General features: G+C 36.6%; 2 protein-coding genes across 4 annotated transcripts in view; one reads left to right on the top strand and one right to left on the bottom strand.

Moving 5' to 3' along the window:
- Window positions 1–5,166: 5,166 nt before the first annotated feature.
- LOC113507924 (dynein intermediate chain 1, axonemal-like) lies at window positions 5,167–9,193 on the top strand. The gene is made up of 3 exons (XM_026890873.1): window positions 5,167–6,484; window positions 7,226–7,419; window positions 8,705–9,193. Exons 1-3 carry the CDS (start codon window positions 5,267–5,269, stop codon window positions 8,802–8,804), a joined length of 1,512 nt encoding a protein of 503 aa, XP_026746674.1. The 5' UTR covers window positions 5,167–5,266; the 3' UTR covers window positions 8,805–9,193.
- A 1,376-nt stretch (window positions 9,194–10,569) lies between these two features.
- The window catches only part of LOC113507925 (transcription elongation regulator 1), a 50,197-nt gene continuing 39,078 nt past the window's right edge, over window positions 10,570–21,688 (bottom strand). For all 3 annotated transcript variants that reach the window (XM_026890874.1, XM_026890875.1, XM_026890876.1), the window contains 6 exons: window positions 14,099–14,302; window positions 13,535–13,657; window positions 12,787–12,951; window positions 12,249–12,418; window positions 11,340–11,472; window positions 10,570–10,694 (listed from right to left, as the gene is read on the bottom strand). In XM_026890874.1, the coding sequence (XP_026746675.1) occupies window positions 11,343–11,472; window positions 12,249–12,418; window positions 12,787–12,951; window positions 13,535–13,657; window positions 14,099–14,302 (792 nt within the window). In that variant the 3' untranslated portion in view covers window positions 10,570–10,694; window positions 11,340–11,342. The remainder of the gene's footprint in view (window positions 10,695–11,339; window positions 11,473–12,248; window positions 12,419–12,786; window positions 12,952–13,534; window positions 13,658–14,098; window positions 14,303–21,688) is intronic.

Below are 21,688 nucleotides of genomic sequence, written 5' to 3'. Positions count from 1 at the left end.
ACGAGCATTGATCACCGCGCTTGTGAGCTGCCCCACGGTGGGGCGCCATTACCGAAGCTGTTAATAACGCCAGCCTGTAACTGTCCCACTGCAGGCCTCTCATACAGAGAACGAGCATTGATCACCACGCTTGTGAGCTGCCCCACGGTGGGGCACCATTACCGAAGCTGTTAATAACACCAGCCTGTAACTGTCCCACTGCAGGCCTCTCATACAGAGAACGAGCATTGATCACCACGCTTGTGAGCTGCCCCACGGTGGGGCACCATTACCGAAACTATAATAAATAAATAAATGCGGACAACATCACATACATTGTTCTGAACCCAAAGTAAGTTGCTAAAGCACTTGTGGTATGGAATTCAGATACAACGAAGGTACCACAAACACCCAGACCCGAGACAATGTAGAAATGTGAATTTTTTACATTGACTCGACCGGGGATCGAACCCGGGACCTCAGAGCTGACGACACCTTGAAACCGGTGCGTACGCCACTCGACCACGGAGGTCGTCTAAACTGTTAATAACACCAGCCTGTAACTGTCCCACTGCAAGCCTCTCATACAGAGAACGAGCGTTGATCACCACGCTTGTGGGCTGCCCCACGGTGGGCGCCAATATCGAAACTTAAAATCTGTCTATAAGTTAATGTTGGCGTCAAAATATTTTTATTTTTTTATCGTATAGGTGCTCTCAATATAATTAAGTGAACGTAGAGATTCAAAACAAGTACTATTTATTGATTTAAGTTTATATAATCATTTAATATGTAACCATCAGTTATTTCACTATGATATATTTAATTAGTTTTGTTGAAAAATATCGGAAAACAAAATATATTTTTTTGGATCCATAATTCTTTTTAGAACGGTTTACTGACGCGTATGTATCGGGATCGCCCGACTAGTTTCGGACCCAACCGGAGTCCTTAATCATGAGCAGACGCGGCGGGGTCAAGTGATTCGAATTATTGTCGCGATCCTGATACTACGGTAAATTTATCAAATATATAGTCTATCTAAATGTTATTCCTCTGTGTCACTATAAAATCAATTTTTATTTTCGACGTACCCTTTTTAAGTCCTTAAAACATAATTTTTAATTAATTAATTAACAATTTCGCTTTTGTGACATATTTTAGATCAATGTTTTGTAAGTATTATATTTTTTTAATAATTTTTAACATTAAAATATTTTACAGTCATTATATCGAACATAACGTAATTGTATAATGTATCAAATTTTTTGTACTTTTTTTTTCAAATATTTTTTCTTTAATTATGAGATTTTAATAATGTGTAGCACTGTAATTATTATTAATACCCAGCAAAAAGATTTATTTTAAATTATTTTTGAACGCACCGAAAGCCGAGTTGGCCACGTAGACGTAGTGCGGGTTCCATCCCCGCGTAGGACAAGTGTTTGTGTGATTACAAAGGTTTGGTCTACGTCTGAGTTTTTTATATACTTGAGAAGGTATAAACAGATAAAATTATTTAGTAAGTCTTAAAAACATCATCAAAATATCATCAATTTGATTTCGATTTGCAATTTATTAAATGATTCATTAATTATTATTTGTATTTCATGATAGCTATATTCTTTATTTAGAATGTTTAAAGAATAGGCCGCTTTCAATATGTTTCGCTTATAACTGCCTTTCATTTTAGATTATAAGTTATTTTCATTATCCTCTACTTAATCTCCTAGTTTTTAGATGATTTATACTTGACCGGGTTTTCATAAATACTTGATGCAAAAAAACATTTATGAAACAAAAATTTAAAATAAAAAGTTAAAAAACGGTGTAGATTATGGCAATGTTAGACAATTATAAAGGTTTAATGCATGTATAGTGATATTTAAAATATAATTATTATCATTACACCCAATGCTTTGCAAATTAAAACACAAAAAAAATGGAAATAAAAATGTATATAACTCAAAAAATCGTGAGAATGTAAAAATAACAGTTAATATTTTTATATTTAAGTTTGCATTAAATGGTCGTGAGATTGTCGTTAAAAATAATTACTTACTTATCAAGGTATTTCTGTAAAAATAACTATTAAATATCAATAATAATAATTTTACATCCTGTCATAAATTTCTTGCCTATATGGTCGCCATTTTGTATTCGTAAATTGATAGTACCTACATTTCTTTTGCAAATTATTTTAATAGTTTTGTTCCCAAAGAATAAGACAAAAAAAGGCTCTGCAATATGTCTGTATTTTACCAGGCTGTATCTCATGAACCGTTGTAGCTAAACAGTTGTATTTTTCACAAATGAAAATTATGTATTTCTATTATAAAATTTGTGGTTAAGCAACGGTTGGGAAACAAAATGTATGATAAATAAGTTTTTATCAAAACCTGGTCGACTCTCACTAAATTAATGTTTCTTTTTCTTTTTGAATCGCATTTATTTTAATTTTGTATTAACATTTTCGAATCGCAATCTAGTTCTAAGTTTAATCCTATATTATTGAGTATTACAATATTTTATATTATTTAATGTAAGGCCCAAGTGACCATATTTTCCTACTGTATTCCCGATTATTTTTAATAAATCAATATTTTATTTAATTAAGTGTGTTGTGTTTAATTACCTTCTTATCATAATATTTCGAACGGTTCAATTCCCACCCTGGAACACTATTTGTATGATTAGCATAGCTGTTTGTTTTGTATCTAAAATATAACAGGATCAATAAATGTCCCACTGCTGGGCACAGGCCTCTTCCTGTAAAGGGAAGGTTTAAGCATTGATCACCACGCTAGTGTTGCTGCCCACGCGGGCAACAGCTAGTGTTACATAAAAAAGGGTGCAGAAAAGGGTAACTTTACACGGTCTAGAATATTTATACAATGAAAATATTCAAGCTTCGGTAGGTGTCGAACTAACTTGTGTGAAGGATTGCAACGCATTGCCATACACCTTCACCGTTTCATGCGTTCCCAACCTGATCTATCTTCTGAAAAGTGATCACTGATAGCAAGTTTATCACTAATTAGATACAAAAAGAATCTGTGGCCTTTCATAAAGAAAGCATGTTTTCTTTTCCCTCGTTCTTATAAACTCAGTTTCTTGTTTGTTTGTTTGTTTGTTTGTCGTTCCTTCATTTATAAGGCATTTCCCAATAAGCTTGCAGGCTGAAATTTTCAGGGTAGCTTCAAACCCAAAGACAATGCAATTTACAATTATAAAATTTGTCATTAAATAAAACGTGGCCATTCATATTATTTCCATCTATTAATTTTTTAATAAAAAATATTATATTAATATTTTTAATAAAAAATAATAATATTTAAAGTGGCTCTCATACAGAAAGCAAAACGTATTTTTTATATTAGATATAAGAAATCATAAAAGTATGTCAATTACGAAACCATGGAAAGCAATTTACTGTTGACGCAATAATTATAATTAAACAAACATTCAATCAAGGCTTTATTTGTATTTTATAAGAAAACCATGTTCATCACTTTAGACCTCAAATATAATTGCATGTGAGTGAGGTCACACTGAAACGGCGTCTATTATAAATCATTTTACCGAATCGAATTCATCTTTAACTTAATCAAGATTGGTACACTAGTGCCAATTAGTGCAGTGACAGCGAAATTACGCCTCTCTTGAAAGTACTCTCAGGACTAGACGAGAGCAGAATCAAAATAAAATCATCATTCTGGTCTTTCCCCAACTATGTTGGGGTCGACTTCTAGTCTAACCGGATTCAGCTAAGTACCAGTGTTTTACAAGGAGCGACTGCCGATCTAACCTCCTCAACCTAGTGACCTACATACAACGCTATCTGTGCAATCGACCCGTGGATGGGAGACCATCTATGGCATAAAGAGTTCTCCATGTTTCGGAAGGCACGTTAAACTGTGGACCCTGGCTGTTATTAGACACATACGTAATACATTCGTTATGGGTCGTCAGGAGCTAGAAAGACTGACAACCAATTTAACTTAGAGGTATTGTGTGCCCAGGTAAAAGCCGACCCCAACATAGTTGGGAAAAGTCTAGGACGATGATGACGGGATTCTCATACATACGATTACTTTTATTAGTGTGCCCTGTACAAGATCTTATCTTAATAGGTAATTAAATTACAAGAGCAATTATTAATTTAACTCTGTGTAAATAATCGTCATTCGACACAGCTGTTACTGAATTAACATCGCACCGCGTCACATTGATGTCTAAGTAATGTTTGCATTTTGAATTATAATGTGACGTCACAAAACACGTGGTGTTTACATATTGCAAAATTAAACGTGTAACTAAGTACTTAAACGAAAGTCAAATATATAGAAAAAAATGTCTTGTTTTACATTATTATTTTCATTGTTACATAATTGTTTGCTTCTACTTTTATTATTTTATACTGAGACTAGCTGTTGCCCCCGACTTCGTCCGCGTGGTTAGAAGATAGAGCGGTGGTGAGATTAGAGCGTTTAAACAAACAAACAAACTCTTCAGCTTTATATATTAGTATAGATATAGATTACTATTTATTGTTGATTTATTTGTGTGTTTATTGATGGTTATTTTTCCCACGTTTTAATGCTAACTCACAATGCAATTTACAACTATAAAAACGGCTGAATCAATTTTAATAGAATTTGAATGGAGTGACATTCAAAACCTTACATTTAAAGTCGATTTAAAATAATGTTGAAAATTTGTATAGATATAAGTGTTTAAATAATTATAATATTACTTGAACTGTCGCATTAGGTGGTACTTACCTGTACAGATAGTTTTAAGTTGGTGAAGTAAATAAATAAAAAAAGGAATACCCACGTTTTTCATTTATTAATACGTTTTTTAGAGTCCATCCATACTTCTGCTATTATACGCAATTTCTATGGAGTGACTTGCAGCCTGTTTTAGTTTTATTGTGAAGCTAAAATAATTAAATGATCAATTAAAATTTAAGTGACTACTACCCGTAACGCAGGGATTACCAGACTTAGGCTACCGTGTCACGAAGATAAATGAAAAAGGAAATTAAGCACTCGAATAACATAAACCAGAAGGCGTTTTTCAGAAACCAGTTAAAATACTAAATACAGATAGTGTAGAAATCTCTTTTCAAGCATCGCACTGGCAACAAAACTAATTCAAAATCCGTTGCCATGGTGATGACAAAACAACAAAAGACTGTTTTGTACACATAAACAGTGGTTGTCACCGAAAACAAGAGTTTAACCTTAGAATATTAAATAAAACAAATAATATTATTATAAACATGTCTGGTTTAAGTGGTTACGACGGCGAAGCAGTAGGCTTTGACTCCGTAACGCTCAATAAAAGTGAGAAAACTGATTCGTCGACACAAACAACGAATTTTCAAGAGTCTGGAGTTGGAACACAGACTAACGTGCAGAAAGAAAGCGGGTCGTTGGCTACACCTGAAGATTTAAACGCACAGGATGATATTCTCAAAGAATACCCACCGCCTGGACTGAACGAGTTCTTACAGAAGGTCATGCCCACAATGATGGAGCAACTGGACCAAAGCGACAGAGAATTACTTTATAACTCTAGCGATTCTGATGAGGAGGAGGTCCTCAATGCTAAGTTGTTCCAAACCATTAAACTGACTGACTTACCCGGTTTAGGGGGCGGGGATGAGTCCCGCTGTGTCCTGGACATCTGTTGGAGCAGCGCCGGCAACTCCCTCGCCGTCTCCATCGGCAAAAGTCAACACGAAAACTGGTGCACAGATGTCGGTTTAATCCGAATTTTTACCATCAAACGCACAGCGGGCGACACTTTTGTCAGAAGCTTAGATGTCACAGAGAAGAGTTGTATCAATAAAATAAAGTACCATCCGTCCGTAGCGGCTTTACTCGCTTACGGGACGACCTCTGGTGAAGTTGTTTTGTGTAATTTGAGGAATTTGGATGCTGTCCTACTCACGTCGCCGGCTGGGTCGCACAGTTCCAAACGCGTGACAGGGCTTAAATGGGCGGACGCAACCTTAGCCAACAGCTACCTTACAATGCACATTGTTAATACAGGGAAGCGACGCGGCGCGTCCGACCACATTCTGATGTCGTCAGGGTGCGACGGCAGCTTGAACATTTGGCAAGTGAATGCCAACCTCAAAATATTCGAGAACGTTATTTGTTATCACATCAACGGGTCGCGGCTTTCGACTCCGGTTAACGTCACCTGCTTCGACTTTATAAAGACATATCCATTAAGACCGAGCGATCAGAAGGTTCCCGATGATATTTTCGTCGTTGGGTCAACTACGGGGAAACTGTATCTTTGTAAGACGAAGACTTATCATTCGATTCCCAACAGTAAGATGGTGGACCCTGTGTATCAGATGTTGGAGGGGCACGCCACGTATGTGGTGGACGTGGCCTTCAGCGTCCAGAAGCCTGGAGTCTTCGTGTCGGCGTGCGTCGAGTCTGAACTGAGGGTCTATGATATTAATCACAATAGCCCGATGATGGTGAGATGTTTCGTTTTTGTTAATTTGGATCATAGTAACTATTTAATATTTTTCCAGAGCTCATAAAATTCAATTTCATCATTATCTGATTTTATCTGAATACATCTCGTAGCTAATCTGCCGCTGCACAAGTGGATCGATCTTAGTTTAAACTACGCTTGATACGGTCAGCGGCTTAGCCAGTGGGTGATGATCTAAGTATGTCATAACGAGTTCCTCCGTGTTTTGCAAGGCACCTTGAATTTTGGGTCCTGGCCGCTAATAACGCATGTTTGACCGTCGTTACAAGTAGTCAGAAGCTATAAAGCCTGACAACTCTGCTTATTAAGAGGTATCGTGTTGTCCAGGTATTGGTACTGGTTTGAGGAGGTCAAATATGCTCGCTCCTAGTAAAACACTGGTATTTAGCATCTGGATAGACTTAAGCCGACCACAACATAGTTAGGAAAAGGCTACTATGGTGAACCGAGTGGTTGAGGTCACCACGCGAAACTCACTGCGTGGGTTCGATCCCCGCGTAGGACAAGCATTTCTATCACTCACGAATGCTTGTCCTGAGCCTAAGTGCATGTGAAACCCCCGCGACAAAACGATTAAACTCCTAAGAAAGGGAGTCGTTTACAAAAAAGAGGATACTTCAAAACCATAACACTCAGGCTCTCAAAATTGTATCATTTAAACAAACATTAATCAATTAAGTAACCTTTAGCTCCCTCCCTAACTCCATTCAAACACCCCAAGGTAATTATGCACGATATGTCAATATCCTGCCTCGCGTGGCTCCCGAACAACCCGTGCGTGGTGCTGCTGGGGCTGGCCCGGCCCGAGGGTCAGCTCATCAAGGTGTACAACGTGTGCAGCGGCCGCGCCCTGCCTGTAGACGGGCTGACGGGGCCCGGCGGCTTCGTGACCGCTGTCACTGTCAATCAGAGCGGGTGAGTTGTACATTTTTAACAGGATGTTTCAGATTTCTCACGTATTACTATTTTTTCTTCGTGCCTATTATCTTAGTTGATGATAAAATAATAATCGCGCCTAATATCGGATACATGAACTGGGCTGCTTTTGTGAGACGACAAAAATATCACCGTGTATATAATATAATTTAAAACTTGCTGCTAAGGGTTGCAAGTGTTCCATATTTTTCTCTGCCACTATTAATGATCGTGCGATAGAATATATCATAGCATTCTTCAATTTGATTGCGCGGTTAGCCGAGTGGTTGAAGTCACCACGCCATCTTAATTTGCGCGGCGTGTCGTGGGTTCGATCCCCTCGTAGAACAAGCATTCGTGTGATAAACTAATGCTTGTTCTGAGTCTGGGTGTCTTTGTGCACGTGATTTATATGTTTGTTTGTGATACCCCCCGCCATACAAGGATTAAGAATTCCTTACTGCAGGAATCCTATATGCAATGATAGATCTAGGTAGTAACCAGCATAAACGACTAGCAGTTGCCCGCGACTTCGACCGCGTGGTTAAAGATTTATGATTAGCAAAATCGTAATTTTCTTACGGAACCCTAATATTTTTGAAATAAATTATAGCCAATGTTCAGCGGAAATAATGTAGCTTCTCAACAGTGAAATAATTTTTCATATCGGTCCAGTAGTTTCGAAGCCTATTTTTGTCAAACGAACAAACAAATCTTTCCTCTTTATAATATTAGTAAGTATAGATAATGGTGTACTGTTATGTCACAAAAAATGTCTGATTGATCGATCTTTTAAAATGAAGCGACATAATTCGGTATATTAATATATTCAGGTAGGCGGGTTCTGGTTTGGGTATTAGTCATTTTATTCGCTTATCTCCCTTTCGGTTGAATGACACGACAAACTTTAACATTTTAGAATTGAAACTTTTACAGATTCTTTTAATTTCAGCAGATACCAGAACTGCTATGGTTATTCAAAAATAATTCAAAGATGGATATTGTATTTTAGTTATTTATTAAGGAACTATTAAAACGTCACCATACATACAAAAATAATTAGGGATTTCTGCCCATCGCAGACATTGCTAACTCAACGGCGGTTTCTAATAATCGCATTTTTATTTTAAATTTACTTTATTATAAGCCATAGCTCTGTATAATTAAAGTCATGCACTGAAGGGCAAAATACCTTTTCACTCGTTCCAACAATCTCGGTCTATGGCTAGCATAATAATCGCATATCTCGACCTTTTTAAAACCAGTTTGTTTTCTCCATTTACAGTGTTTGCCGCATAGCCGCCGGTGATTCAGACAGCAACGTTCACATCTGGGAGTTGCCATCACGCCGCATAAGACTGACCCCCGAAGATCTGGACTTTTAAATAACTAGGTGCATTCAATTACAAAGACTTATTGCATTTATTACGTTATAATAGTCCTGTGTAAGATTATTTTAACATAACCTTAGTTACCCTGTATGGAAAACCAACATTCTGGAAATTTTAAAAAAATGCTTTCGTTTAAATTGGTAGGTACATTTTTTCATTAAAATCGTAGGAACATAATATAAAGGGCTTAGAAATGACATCTTTAAACAAGTGTAAAATTAAGATGGCTGTCGGGTGTGTGCTGTCAAATTACGGCGGGAAAAAATATTTGTCGACGGCGCGATGTCATCAATTTAATATTGTAAGTATTTGCACAGTCTTACTATGTGATACTGTGTTACAGTAACATGTGTTGTGTTGTCCGATAGACAGTCGCGAGGTAACACACGGGGCTCAGCTGACGGTGAGACTGGCAGCCGAAGCCAAAACACATCGCTTGTTAAGATGAGATAAAATGGTACCTAGACGTAACAAAATGTCAATAACCAAAACCAAACTGATAACCAAAATAATATGAAATAAATAATAAGTACAACATGCATCTAATTCAATGGACTTAAAGTTATAGAAGATACAAATCAATCAAAGATTTTGAAAGTCTTGGAAACCAATTTATTCAGAGAACTCCAAGAAATCGCGGAAAGACAGAAATTTGAAACATGGGAATCGTAAATAGTAAGGATTTCATATCTAGGAGAAAAGTGGATGAAGCAACAAGCAATTCCAGGATGAGCAATGATGGGCATGTGTTTCAGGCTAACTTATTGCCTATGCATATCAGAATTATCAGAATATTACAAATTAAAACAGTTGCTGGAATTTAGACCTGCAACTATGTGCATAATAATTCAATCTTGGAAACCCTAGTTCACATAAATACTTAGACCTTTGTTTAGTCCTAGCTACCGCATTAGGTTAAGTAACCTGTAATGGTAGATTAGTGTGATAATTAAATAAATAAATAAAAATAGCAGTAATTTCCCGGTTAATTAGAAAAACTACTCCCGCACTAAGGAATTTAATCCTTGTCGCGGGTTTCATAAACATTTACGTCACAAAAACTATTTCGTTGGTTTTCAATCGGGGTCCTACAATTATTACTAAATAATTATGGTATTTTTAATAATTATAACATTATAATGTATTATTATTTATTTAAAAGTGTGAAGGAGAATGTTGTTTACCCTAACCTAGTGTATTAAAATTTACGTTATTAGGTATGTATAAAGATTTGAAATACTCAGGTGGACGCAAGCAAGTTGGCCAATTCAATGAAAAGTTGATGTTTAAAATGGCGGGAAATCTTCCCGTTTTTTTTTCGTATCAAATATCTGATAATTATCAATTTGAGACTTTTGGGTGTCAAACTTGCGTCTCGTTGTTAATATTAGACAACAATTCTCCAATTTAAGTTATTTTAGTAATAAATGTATTTAAAAAATAATGTTTCGTTTTTATTTCGTTATTGTCATTGAGATTGAACTTTTTAGAAAAAAAAATATTACTTCTTATTTTTTAATAACCATTTTACAATTAAAACTGCTAAGCTATACTTGTGTATAAAACTTATGGTCCCGTATGAAACAAAAATCAACAAAATCGGTTTTTCCTTTCCGAAGTTCTGAAGTTTAAAAAAATGAGGTCAATATGGTTGAAATTTCGTTTTTGTCTCTTCTCTACAACGTACAAATCCAAAAAAGGCTTCAATAATGTTAATTTTCACGACTGCAAATTCTAGTGCAGCTAATAAAACACAAAAACGTCTTTTATTTGTTTATTTCATTTAAAAATTACAATATCTAAGGAATCATTTTGACTGTCGAAGGTATCTTGTGTCCCGCTCTAGCGCGCATGTTTACATGCACAACGCTAGATGCTCACCAACTGGAAAAAAGAGATTTTGTTAATACACAGCCTGTGACATTCATCATTCAGTCACAAAACCCGTGATTGAGAGTCTTGTTTTGATCTTGTACATAAGTGCGATCTTGATCAAGCAATTGTGTAATCCACGTCTACATTTCCACTCGGATGTCACCTTTCGTTAAAAGAGAATTGTCATTTTTGTGAACCCTTTACAATACAAGAATCAAACTCCTTATCGTAGGAGTCTTCAAAAAAACACAGATATAACAACAAGGACACACATAGCCCTATACTTTAATACCCACTTGGACCTACACATTTGGTATGGAGGTAGTATCTAACACTAGCTGTAGAACGGGGAGAATAGAGGTTTTTTGCGGTGGATAGAAAATTTTTATTAAAATTTGGACGTTTAACAAGACAAAATACATAGATTATACGATAATTCTCAAGCGTGTACGCGTACCGTTAGATTTCCGTTTTCACAATAGTTCGTTATAGCGAACTACGTACTAAACACACGACGAGGCAGGGCGAGGTACTTTAAGCGACTGACGAGCCGCACGTCCGCACTCCTATACCATAACTAAAATGCAACTCGGCAACTCGTAGTTACTAAGTCGCCACAACATTATTTCCTATTCTCCCCTTGGAACTCTGTACCTGTCACTGCTTGGCCCGCCGCGAGGGCTCGGTGGCGGTGGGCGGCGGCGGCGGGCCCTTCTTGTCGAGCTCCTCCAGGTACAGCGTGATGATCTGCTGCCGCTCCTCCGCTATGTGCTCCAGGGCTATGTACCTGGGTTGTGGAACATATTAAGCATTAGAGTAGAGGTACACAATAGGGATGATGACATATTTTTTTTTGCAGTGTCCGTCTTGTAGTTTTTTGTATAATAATGGATACTTATTTTTTAATTTGTCCCTTACGCGTGACGTCACGATTAAGTATAAATTTTACCATATCGTTCCGTCACAAGCCCCTCTCGTAAACTTTAAAGCAGTAAATTTTTGTCAATTCTAGTTTTTCTGAAAAAGGAAAAAATACGTGTCTCATACTTTTCAATTATCTAACTGAGGGACTAATGAGATTTTTTCTTTTTATACCCAGTCATCATCCCTATTAGGCCAGCCATAGGGCTATAGAGAGAGGGCACATAATCAACCTTAAATACAAAACAGACTAAATTAAAATCTCCTCAATCCGTTCAAGATCTATGCAATCGTATTTAATACTCCTTCAATATCTGCAGCCAAATTTGAAGTTCCCAGAATAGACAACTGCTAGAAAAACGAATACCCTACCCACTAAACGGTGGACCTGTAGATATTAAAAATGAAAACAAACGCAAAGTTGAAAAATTATTAACAAAATGCTATATAAACAACCTCTAAGCTAGGTTTTATTAAAATTTAGATTTTACGGCATTATCAAAGTTATTTCTATTAGTAAATATTACCCACAGAAAAACTACTCTGGTTTTGTGGGACGTATATACAGACAGGCAGACATATAACACCCATCCTTTACCTTCGGTACTTAATAAGGCCAACACAAACAGCTGCGTAACTCACCTGGCATCATGTTTCAAGGCGTCGAGGACATGTTGCAGCGCGTTGGGGTTCTCCTTGACGGCGGCGAGGCTCTTGTGCGTGATGGACCTGGTCTCCAGCAGCAGCTGCCGCATCGCGGTCTTGGCTGCGGACTGCTTGTCGCGCTGGTAGTCGCGAAACTCGCGCTCCATCTGATAAGGTGGTAATGGGCAGTGGATAATGTTATGTTCATGAATTGAAATAATAAAATTAACAATTTAGTAACAATGCAGAAATGTAGAAAAAAGCTTTTTAGTCATCTGACATTTGACTGGGCCTATTTAAAAACATTAAGTATTACCGGGCCGGGCCTTTTTAGGAACATCGGCAATTGGACTCGCAGCAGTGAGCTAGCGTGGTGATCAAAGGTAAATCTTTTCCTGTACTGGAATAATTCTTTGCCCTCTGGCAGAGCATCAGGACGGTATTCCACTCCACCAGACCTGGTATACGTGATGGATGTAGGTCTCTACCTCTCTACATGACAAGAGGTGTGAGCCCCTCCCCCCCGGAGTGTTACCTGCGCGGCACTCCCGTAGCTGGGCGCGGCGGGCTGCTCGGCCAGCATGTCCCTCACGTCCCTCCAGTGCGCGGTGCAGCTGACCCCGCGCTCGCCGAGCAGCGCGCGCAGCTTGTCGCGGCGGCGGCTCGCCAGCGCGCTCGTGTGCTGCATGAACAGCCGCTCCTGGTAACGAGCATCACTGTTAGCCACTCTTCAATGTATACTATATCAATCAATTTAGCTTTTCGCTGGATAAGGCCTATATCCTCTAAGACCTCCGAGTTGGACCACAGCCCCGGGTGTGTCGCAAGCAAATACGTTTCTTGCGTTTCGTCCAAGTCCTATCTTACGAACTTCGATCCTAATAAACCCAAAAGCTGTAATAGATGAATTTGAATTTTATCGATGGCCATGTTAAAACCAAGCTTAAATCGATGGCTATCTTCAAGTTTCGTTCGCAGGCTCACCGTAAGCCTCAATGAGAACGGAAAACTACGTGTGAACGAGAAATAGCATTCATACATATGTATGGAAATTAAACAACAAGTCGTAACACTTTCTCATAATAATTATAAATATACACATGGTTTTAATAAGGCCAGCCTCTGTAGGAACCCTTAATTTTGAAAACCCGATTCACACTAGACCAAAATTGTATTTCAAATTACACACAAAAACAAAGCAAACACAACGCACAACATTTACATAACATGAAAATAACAAAAAAAAATATCTTTTTGCAAAATGTTGACAACCCCTGGCTCACCTTGTCATCCTTGGTGAGTAGTTCTGCTAGGCTATATCTGTGGTCCTTTTTGAGTTGTTTCTTCGCGTCCCGCCACGATAAGTCTGGGTTTCTTACTAAATCTGCTAAAAGGGCGTTGAAATGCTGGAATAAAATAAATAAGATTAGATATTTAGAAGGAAATTATTTGGGCTGTACTTTTTTATGTAGCCCACTGTATCCCACTGCTGAGCAAAGGCCTCCTAAAAATCTGGATAGAAGCTACTCCATGTGTTAATCCAGGTTATAAGTATATGTGTGCTTTCCTCTTTTCACTGAAAGGTTTTAGACGAAGCTTGGTACAAAGATAGTTTATAATTTGCAACGGGCGTTTCCGCAGGCGCTAGTATACAACATTGACAAGTTCCTCCTTTTTTTACCCGGGGAAATCCTCATGGACTTTCTCCGGCCTGGGGAAGGCGGAGAGGTGCGCCTCCTCCCAGACTCCTACCGCCTGAAACCACAGGAGTGCTTCCCCCTTTTCTTATTTATACCCAAGACCACGGGAACGCGATGCAAGCTAGAGTGATGACAAGTCCCTCCTACCTGAACCGCCTCGTCCCTCTTATGGTACTCCCGCTCCTTGTCCCGGTCCCTCAGGCTGGTCGCCAGCGCCTTCTGCACCTCTCGCTCCCGTTCCTTGATGGAGGCCTGCGCGCGCGCCTCCTTCTCCTTGGCCAGGGCGTCCCCGTCGCTGGTCTCCATCTCCTCGGCTACGGGATCCTCGGCTTCAGGCTCTTGGGCTGGTTCCTGAAAGATTATTGTCGGTGAGACTTGGAGAAGTGTGAGAAAGTTGTAGAGTTTAAGTATTGGTCGATATTGTATATTGTTTCGACCTTTCTTCTGAGGAAGAGAAAGAGGTGTCTAGTATGTAATAATCTATACTAATATATAAAACTGAAGAGTTTGTTTGTTTGTTTGAACGCGCTAATCTCAGGAACTACTGGTCCAAATTGAAAAATTATTTTTGTGTTGAATAGACCATTCATCGAGGAAGGCTTCAGGCTATAAACCATCAAGCTGCGACTAATAAGAGCGAAGATACAATGGAAAATGTGAAAAAAACAGGGCAGGTATAAATCATAACTTATATCTTCTACCCACGGGGACGAAGTCGCGGGCAACAGCTAGTTACTTCATAAGAATATAAACTGTATCTCTCGAGAGGAGGCGGTATTCATAAACGGAACGTGTAACAATTAACATCTTGTTTGATTCATCAAGTCCCGTTCTTCACAGAGGAAATGTCGACTGATTGTAAATATCCTAAAATAATTAGACAGAAATTATATAACTCCGTCGTTATTAAAATAATTCCGTTGAGTTCATCCTTCAGGGTCTCAGAGAAACGGCTTGACTTATGAGCCTCTCAAGGCATAGTAAAAATCCGGGTACGTGTCAAGGACTTTTTGATTAGTTCTGCTTTACTTAAGGGTTCCCCTAAGAACTAGTGTTTTGGGTGTCTTCTAACTTTCAAGTTGTTTTTCAAACGTAAGATATAATTAGCAGTTTTTGAGAGGTGAAGGTCAGAGCGCTCAAGATCCGTACCGAGCTGTGGAGAAAAATCTTCACAGCACTGCGGGCACTGAACACACACACAAATTAATGATGACTCTGATACTGACTCGCTAAGAATTAACTCTTTAATTCATTTTCACTTTATCAATTCAGTAAACATATGGAAGGATCATCTGAATCCTAGTAATTAGCAAGTTTGGCTGTAGAATTCGAAACCAAGAACTTGTTGCAACGAAAAAACTGGTTTCACGAACGGAGACGCATCTCATTCTGTGTTCATGTGAATTATGTTCTAGCTTGCCGTATAACCATCCTACTAAAATTGATATTATTTAATAGAAGACTACCTAAATCTTTTTTTTGTGTTGCATATAATGTACTGTTGTCTGTTATACAATTACAAAAAAACAAATAATAAATAAATAAATAAATAAATGCGGACAACATCACATACATTGTTCTGAACCCAAAGTAAGTTGCTAAAGCACTTGTGTTATGGAATTCAGATACAACGAAGGTACCACAAACACCCAGACCCGAGACAATGTACAAATGTGAATTTTTACATTGACCCGACCGGGGATCGAACCCGGGACCTCAGAGCTAGCGACACCTTGAAACCGGTGCGTACGCCACTCGACCACGGAGGTCGTCAAAGTTAATGGTGGTAGATGGTGTTCACATCTCGATGGCGTGCAATTTATGAGGCCTATGTCCACCAGTGGACGAAAATTCCGCTGATGATGAAGGTTATTATTTGAAGACCAGTATTGGTAGAATATAAATACATATTGTAACACATACAGTCATAATTGAGATCATAAACTTAGTTTGTGGACTGTCAGAGCAGGGCTCGGAAACCTGGTTAATTCGCCTAAGCTCCGCCCATTTGCCGTTTCAAATTAACCAGGTTTATCCCAGTGCTTATTTCGATAGGGAATCAATTCCTCTCCGAACGAGCTTTTGACAAGAACCTGAGTAAGAACCACTATCACACTGATTTGGAACGGTTACCAAGCCCTGTGGTTGAGTTCACCAAGAGTGTCGCGGGTTCCATCTTCGCGTAGGACAACCGTTTGTGTGATCCAGGAATACTTCCGAATTTGTGCATGTATTATTGAATAACGCGACACAAGGATTAAATAGCTTTCCTTTCTAAAAAAAAGAAAAAAAATGAGTGCAGGAGTCTTTTTTTTATTCAACCAACGACTTTTGCTCCAGGTGTCAAAATCGCATGCTTCAAGAATGACTTGCTATCAAACTTAACTAAGTGTCAAAAAATAAAACAACCAATACAATTATCAATTTATTCACAATTATTTATTTCTAACTTTTTCAAAACACAATTATATAAAATCTATGTACAGTATACATAATAATATTAATATGGTACTAATGTACTTATCATAAAAGAAATGCTGTTCGATGAAAGTCGGGAAAGTCAAAAAAGTCAAAGTCGTGAAAGTCAAAATAGTCGTGAAACTGATCAAACATTGTGAGTCGTACTGATAGGTTGAAAAATGAATTTTACAAATAACAAAAATAATCACCCGAGGTTAAACAACGGTTCGTACAGTCATAAATTTGATGAGAGACTAATTTTGCATAGAAACCACTCAGTATCGCTTGTTCGACTCGCACGCGTTCAGTTTTATAATACATCAATGGCGGAAAAGTCGTTATAGTGAGACGCAAAAGTCGTAATATCTTACAATAATCAAATCTACTATTGACTTTTAAAAAAGTGTAAAATCTTTCTTTGACTGCTATCAAGATGAATAATACTTGCTTCAGAATCACTCGCAGTTAAATTACCTTTCAATACATAACTTTAAAATGTATGGAGAAGAGATTCATTTTGATAAGACAAGTGACTTCGACCTGTCATCTCTATATAATTTTAAAATTGTCTGGACTCTAAAAGAGACGGAGGGTAGTCAGATAGGAAATGTCGACTCCAGCGTTCTCAAAAAAGACATGTAAAAGTGATGAAATATCCTATTTGCAGAAGAAATGATTTCATTTCATTTCATTGAAGCGTTTCGTATTGACGTTGGCAATTATAGAAATATTATGTTTGACTATAGTTATTAAAAGGTAAAAGAATACCTACACACAGTACTATTAAAATGTTTGTGAATATTTTACATTTAATATTATTTTAACATAGAGACAAAGTAAATATTTATTTTATGTAGGTTGTCGGCTTTCGCAAGTCCTAAGTCATTTTTTTCTGAACTACCGTCAATAAACAATATAAATATCTGCTATATACGGGGCCTTACGAAAAATCGATCGTCTAATTTGATACTAATTTCATCTTTAAAGAAAATAAATTGGATTTATTAAAGTATAAAATAGATAATATGCGTTTGACTTTACATATTCTAATTTTTACTATTATAGACACAGTTCTAGCTATTCTAAGACACCACTGACAAAACGGTAAAGGAAAATTTCAACCGGTATTTCAAGCATTGGAAATATGGTATCCTGCAGTCAGCTAGCGGCTTTTCCCTAGCAGCGGTCTAAAACTTCAGATTAAATTCATTCGAAAATTGGTGGAATACTTGAACAAAATAATACTTAAATGGAAAGTAGAAAAAAACCTTTAAAGTAGAGTCATTTAACTCAAAATTTATTTGCCTTTTATATCAAGTCAGTCAAAAAAATCGCGAAAGTCACTAAAGTCGAAAGTCGAAAGTCGTAAGTCTTAGCAGTCATAATAATCTGGGACAGGAACGGGGTGCTTCATTATTATTAAAGTTTCTATTTTAAATATAATGTGGTTAACACATCTATTTCAAGACTTACACACTGTACTTAGGGCCGGCACACACTGCACGAGAAATTAATAAAAACTACATAATTTACAATTCAAAGTTTTCAATAAGAAAATTTAAATCTACAAGATTTCCCTTTGGAAAACTTTAAGAAAACCATTTCTTTCGCATTAAACCGACGAGAGACCTTAAACATTGGCCCCTAACTCCATTATTACATACAAACATAGCGTCGAATGACATCTATAATGAGACGAACCCGCCAGTGTGTGCCGGCCCTAACAATAATAATATACTTGTTTGTCAATTATCGTAATGATAATAATTAAAAACATTTAATAAAACTTAAACTATTGAATATTTACAATACGCTAACGATACATTTAAATACAATCATGTATCAATTAGCTTGAACTTCGGTATGTTTTTGGTAAATATTTAGACTTTTTTGAAAAAAAAAGGATAATTTTAAATCTGGTTTTTAGTCTGAAAATTGTTGAGGCATTAAAGTCGGCTGAGCCAATTGAATTTTTGTCTTGTTTTGTCCGAACCAGAATTACTATAATAGTCTCGTAATTTATTCTTGTAAAGAAAGTTTCTAATTAAAACATGACAAGTAATTAAAGTCGCAATAATCGATCTCATACACAAACACCTGCTAATGCCACAGAGGGGTATAAACGACCCCTTTTTACATTTATACTAAAGTTAGCAATAACAGTCGATATATTTACCAAAAATCACAAATACCTATATTAAAAACCAAAATACAAATTTATTGAACACAAGCAGACGAAACAATTTCTACTTATATAATGATTTCAGAGTCTAATTCACATATCAGGAAAAAAAGCAACAAATTTTGTGAAAATTTTCGAAAGACTCGCTCGAATAATTTATATTCCTTTAACGACCTTATAGAAAACTATTTATTTATACATGTATTTCTTTATAATGTATGAAACTTTAAATCCATCCAAGTCTTTTGAAATAGGGTATTTGACTTAAACATAAACTGTTTTAGTTCGTCAGAAGGCCTTCCAAAAAATATTGAATGCGTATTTTTTCTTTTATCTCGTAAACAGAATATAAAAGGGGATACTTTGATTTGAAATCTCGTGTGACGTCACTTACCAGTACGCTTTACTAGCAAGTGATGTCACTAGCCCCCCTACCATACATTTCATCATCTAAAGAAGTTCTTCCTTAAAGTGATAAAACCAAAAAAATACTACTTCAATATTTATTGTAAATCTGTCTGACATACTATAATCTAAAGAGACGATTTTTTTAGCATCAGTTAACTTCTATCTGAGGAATAAATATGGTCGTTTGACATATTTCCTATACAAAAGCTGTCGAAACGTCAAACATATTCAGTCAGATAATTTATATTATAACATTTAGAGCCGATTTTTCAATCGCCAGTAAACTTTTATTCGACGAATATGTTTGACGTTTTGACAGCCATATTTATTTCTCAGATAAAAGTTATCTGGCGATTGAAAAATCGACTCTAAGCCAAATAACCTAGTGGCAAAATCATTAATTACTTTTAAAATACCCATATAAATAAATAGTCAATTCTAAACAGATATAATTTAGAAAATATTCCATTCTACATATAAAGGTTTCTAGAATCAGTAGACTATGGGTCTGAGCGACCCTGTAACCCTGCTTATACTTCTCTGGGTACATAACGCTAATTCTCAACGTCACTTTGGACTTTGAAAGATAAATAACGAGTTAAATATAATTTATAAAAGAAATTCTTTTAGAAGTATTACTTAAAAAGCGATAACAATTGCAAGTAACTGTCGTGAGAATGATTCATTATTAAATGATGTAACGGTTTACTCACGCGTTAAGTTCGACTCGCGATCCCGCCGCGTCTGCTCATGATTAAGGACTCCGGTTGGGTCCGAAACTAGTCGGGCTACCCCGATAAATACGCGTGAGTAAACCGTTACATCATTTAATAATGATAGCAATTGCAATAGAATCTTAATATTACTAAAAGTGCAAGCTAAATTTAGACTTCAACAATCAACAATATTATATTGCTTACGAAACAATAGCAAAAATCTCACAATTATATTATATAATATTGAACTTGTACAAAAAGTCACATTAACAATATCATCGCAAAACTCTCGCTGTTCCATTCCTATCGCTCTTTACGTAATAGCACTTCAAAAATATCTTTAACAAATTATATGTTTTAAGTCATTCATCTTATTAATTAGATATCTCTACAATCCAATCAGGATTTTGAGCTGTAACATGCAGCACACGTACGTTAGAACAATCAAAGAGCTGATTACATCAAACCAGTTTGACTAAAACTATCACTCTATCAAACCTTATATTATAAACTAATTTATATACAATATCTTATAATACTTACAATTAATATAAACCGACTCCTGACACAAAAAAAAACCATCTTTTCCTTGAAATTTGTTCATAAGTCTGTATGAAATTACACACAAGATAATATCCTCTTTCTAAAGTCGGTTAAGTCATATCGGACGACCTCCGTGGTCGAGTGGCGCACGCACCGGTTTCAAGGTGTCGCTAGCTCTGAGGTCCCGGGTTCGATCCCCGGCCGAGTCAATGTAAAAATTCACATTTCTACATTGTCTCGGGTCTGGGTGTTTGTGGTACCTTCGTTGTATCTGAATTCCATAACACAAGTGCTATAGCAACTTACTTTGGGTTCAGAACAATGTATGTGATGTTGTCCGCATTTATTTATTATTTATTTATATTAATTAGTTGCCTTAATACATGAATAGGTTTAATTTTAATTAGCCCTTTGACTGTTAGTCGATAACTAATCGATTATATTATAAACTATTGTACTGTTTATCGACATGTATGTTGAATCGATCTTAAAATTTAAAAACTTATTTCTTTACATATTACATTGATGTTATTATTTTACAATTTCATTATATTTACAATTTCCAAAATATGCCGTAAATTAAAACTCTAGTTCGTTTATTAGATATTTAATTTGATAGAAAACTTTTAACCTTTTTAACCACTTTCATTTAACTATTTAATTTGGCCATATTGCAAACGCTGCTGATTTTTTAGTCGTCTTACAAAAGGGGCGGGGCGCGGGCGACGGCGTTTCGATCATTTTTCAGATTTCTCTTGTTTAATCCCTACTAATATTATAAAAGCGAAAGTATCTCTGTCTGTCTGTCTGTTACGCTTTCACGTCTAAACTACTGAACTGATTTTAATGAAATTTGGTACAGAGATAGAGTTGACCTTGAGAAAGAACATAGGATAGTTTTGATCCCGGACTTTTGAAGAGTTCTCTTGGATACGCGATATAACCGACCTCGACGCGGGCGAAGCCGCGGGCGAAAAGCTAGTATTAAAAAAACGAATGATATTTTTCAGTGGTATATTTAATTTGGTAATCTTTATTATTGTTTTATAGGTACCTATTGATTTTCATTCGCGTTCTGCGTTTTTCGACTTTAAAATCTACACCAAGATCGTTTACCTAAGTACTTAGACAAATGGAGTTTATACATGGATGGTACATAAGCCGCCATTTTCTATCAAATTAAATAATCTAAAACAATTCTAGTACATTTAAAAGACAGACTGATTGATAACACACGAATTAAATTAAAGAAATACTATAATTAACAAATGTGCACGTCTCTTCGGGATACCCCCAGTAAGTATGTTTGAATAGTTCATCTCATTAACGGGTGACATTTCTAAGCGATGGTGAGTCGAAAACGTGCTATTCGAAGTATCATATGGCGGGATCAATAAGTGGTGAAGTTAACCTTAGACTGTATTTGTC

This window comes from Trichoplusia ni, unplaced genomic scaffold (assembly GCF_003590095.1).
Source record: "Trichoplusia ni isolate ovarian cell line Hi5 unplaced genomic scaffold, tn1 tig00003474, whole genome shotgun sequence".
Classification (NCBI taxonomy): domain Eukaryota; kingdom Metazoa; phylum Arthropoda; class Insecta; order Lepidoptera; family Noctuidae; genus Trichoplusia; species Trichoplusia ni.
This window is presented reverse-complemented; position numbering and strand designations above follow the sequence as displayed.

What these genes read in the sequence shown, in the direction of transcription:
- LOC113507924 (XM_026890873.1), top strand. Translation starts at nt 5,267, where the DNA reads ATGTCTGGTTTAAGTGGTTACGACGGCGAAGCAGTAGGCTTTGACTCC. An exon ending in ATCACAATAGCCCGATGATG is followed by an intron (nt 6,485 to 7,225) that starts GTGAGATGTTTC and finishes AAACACCCCAAG; the next exon opens with GTAATTATGCACGATATGTC. An exon ending in GTCACTGTCAATCAGAGCGG is followed by an intron (nt 7,420 to 8,704) that starts GTGAGTTGTACA and finishes CTCCATTTACAG; the next exon opens with TGTTTGCCGCATAGCCGCCG.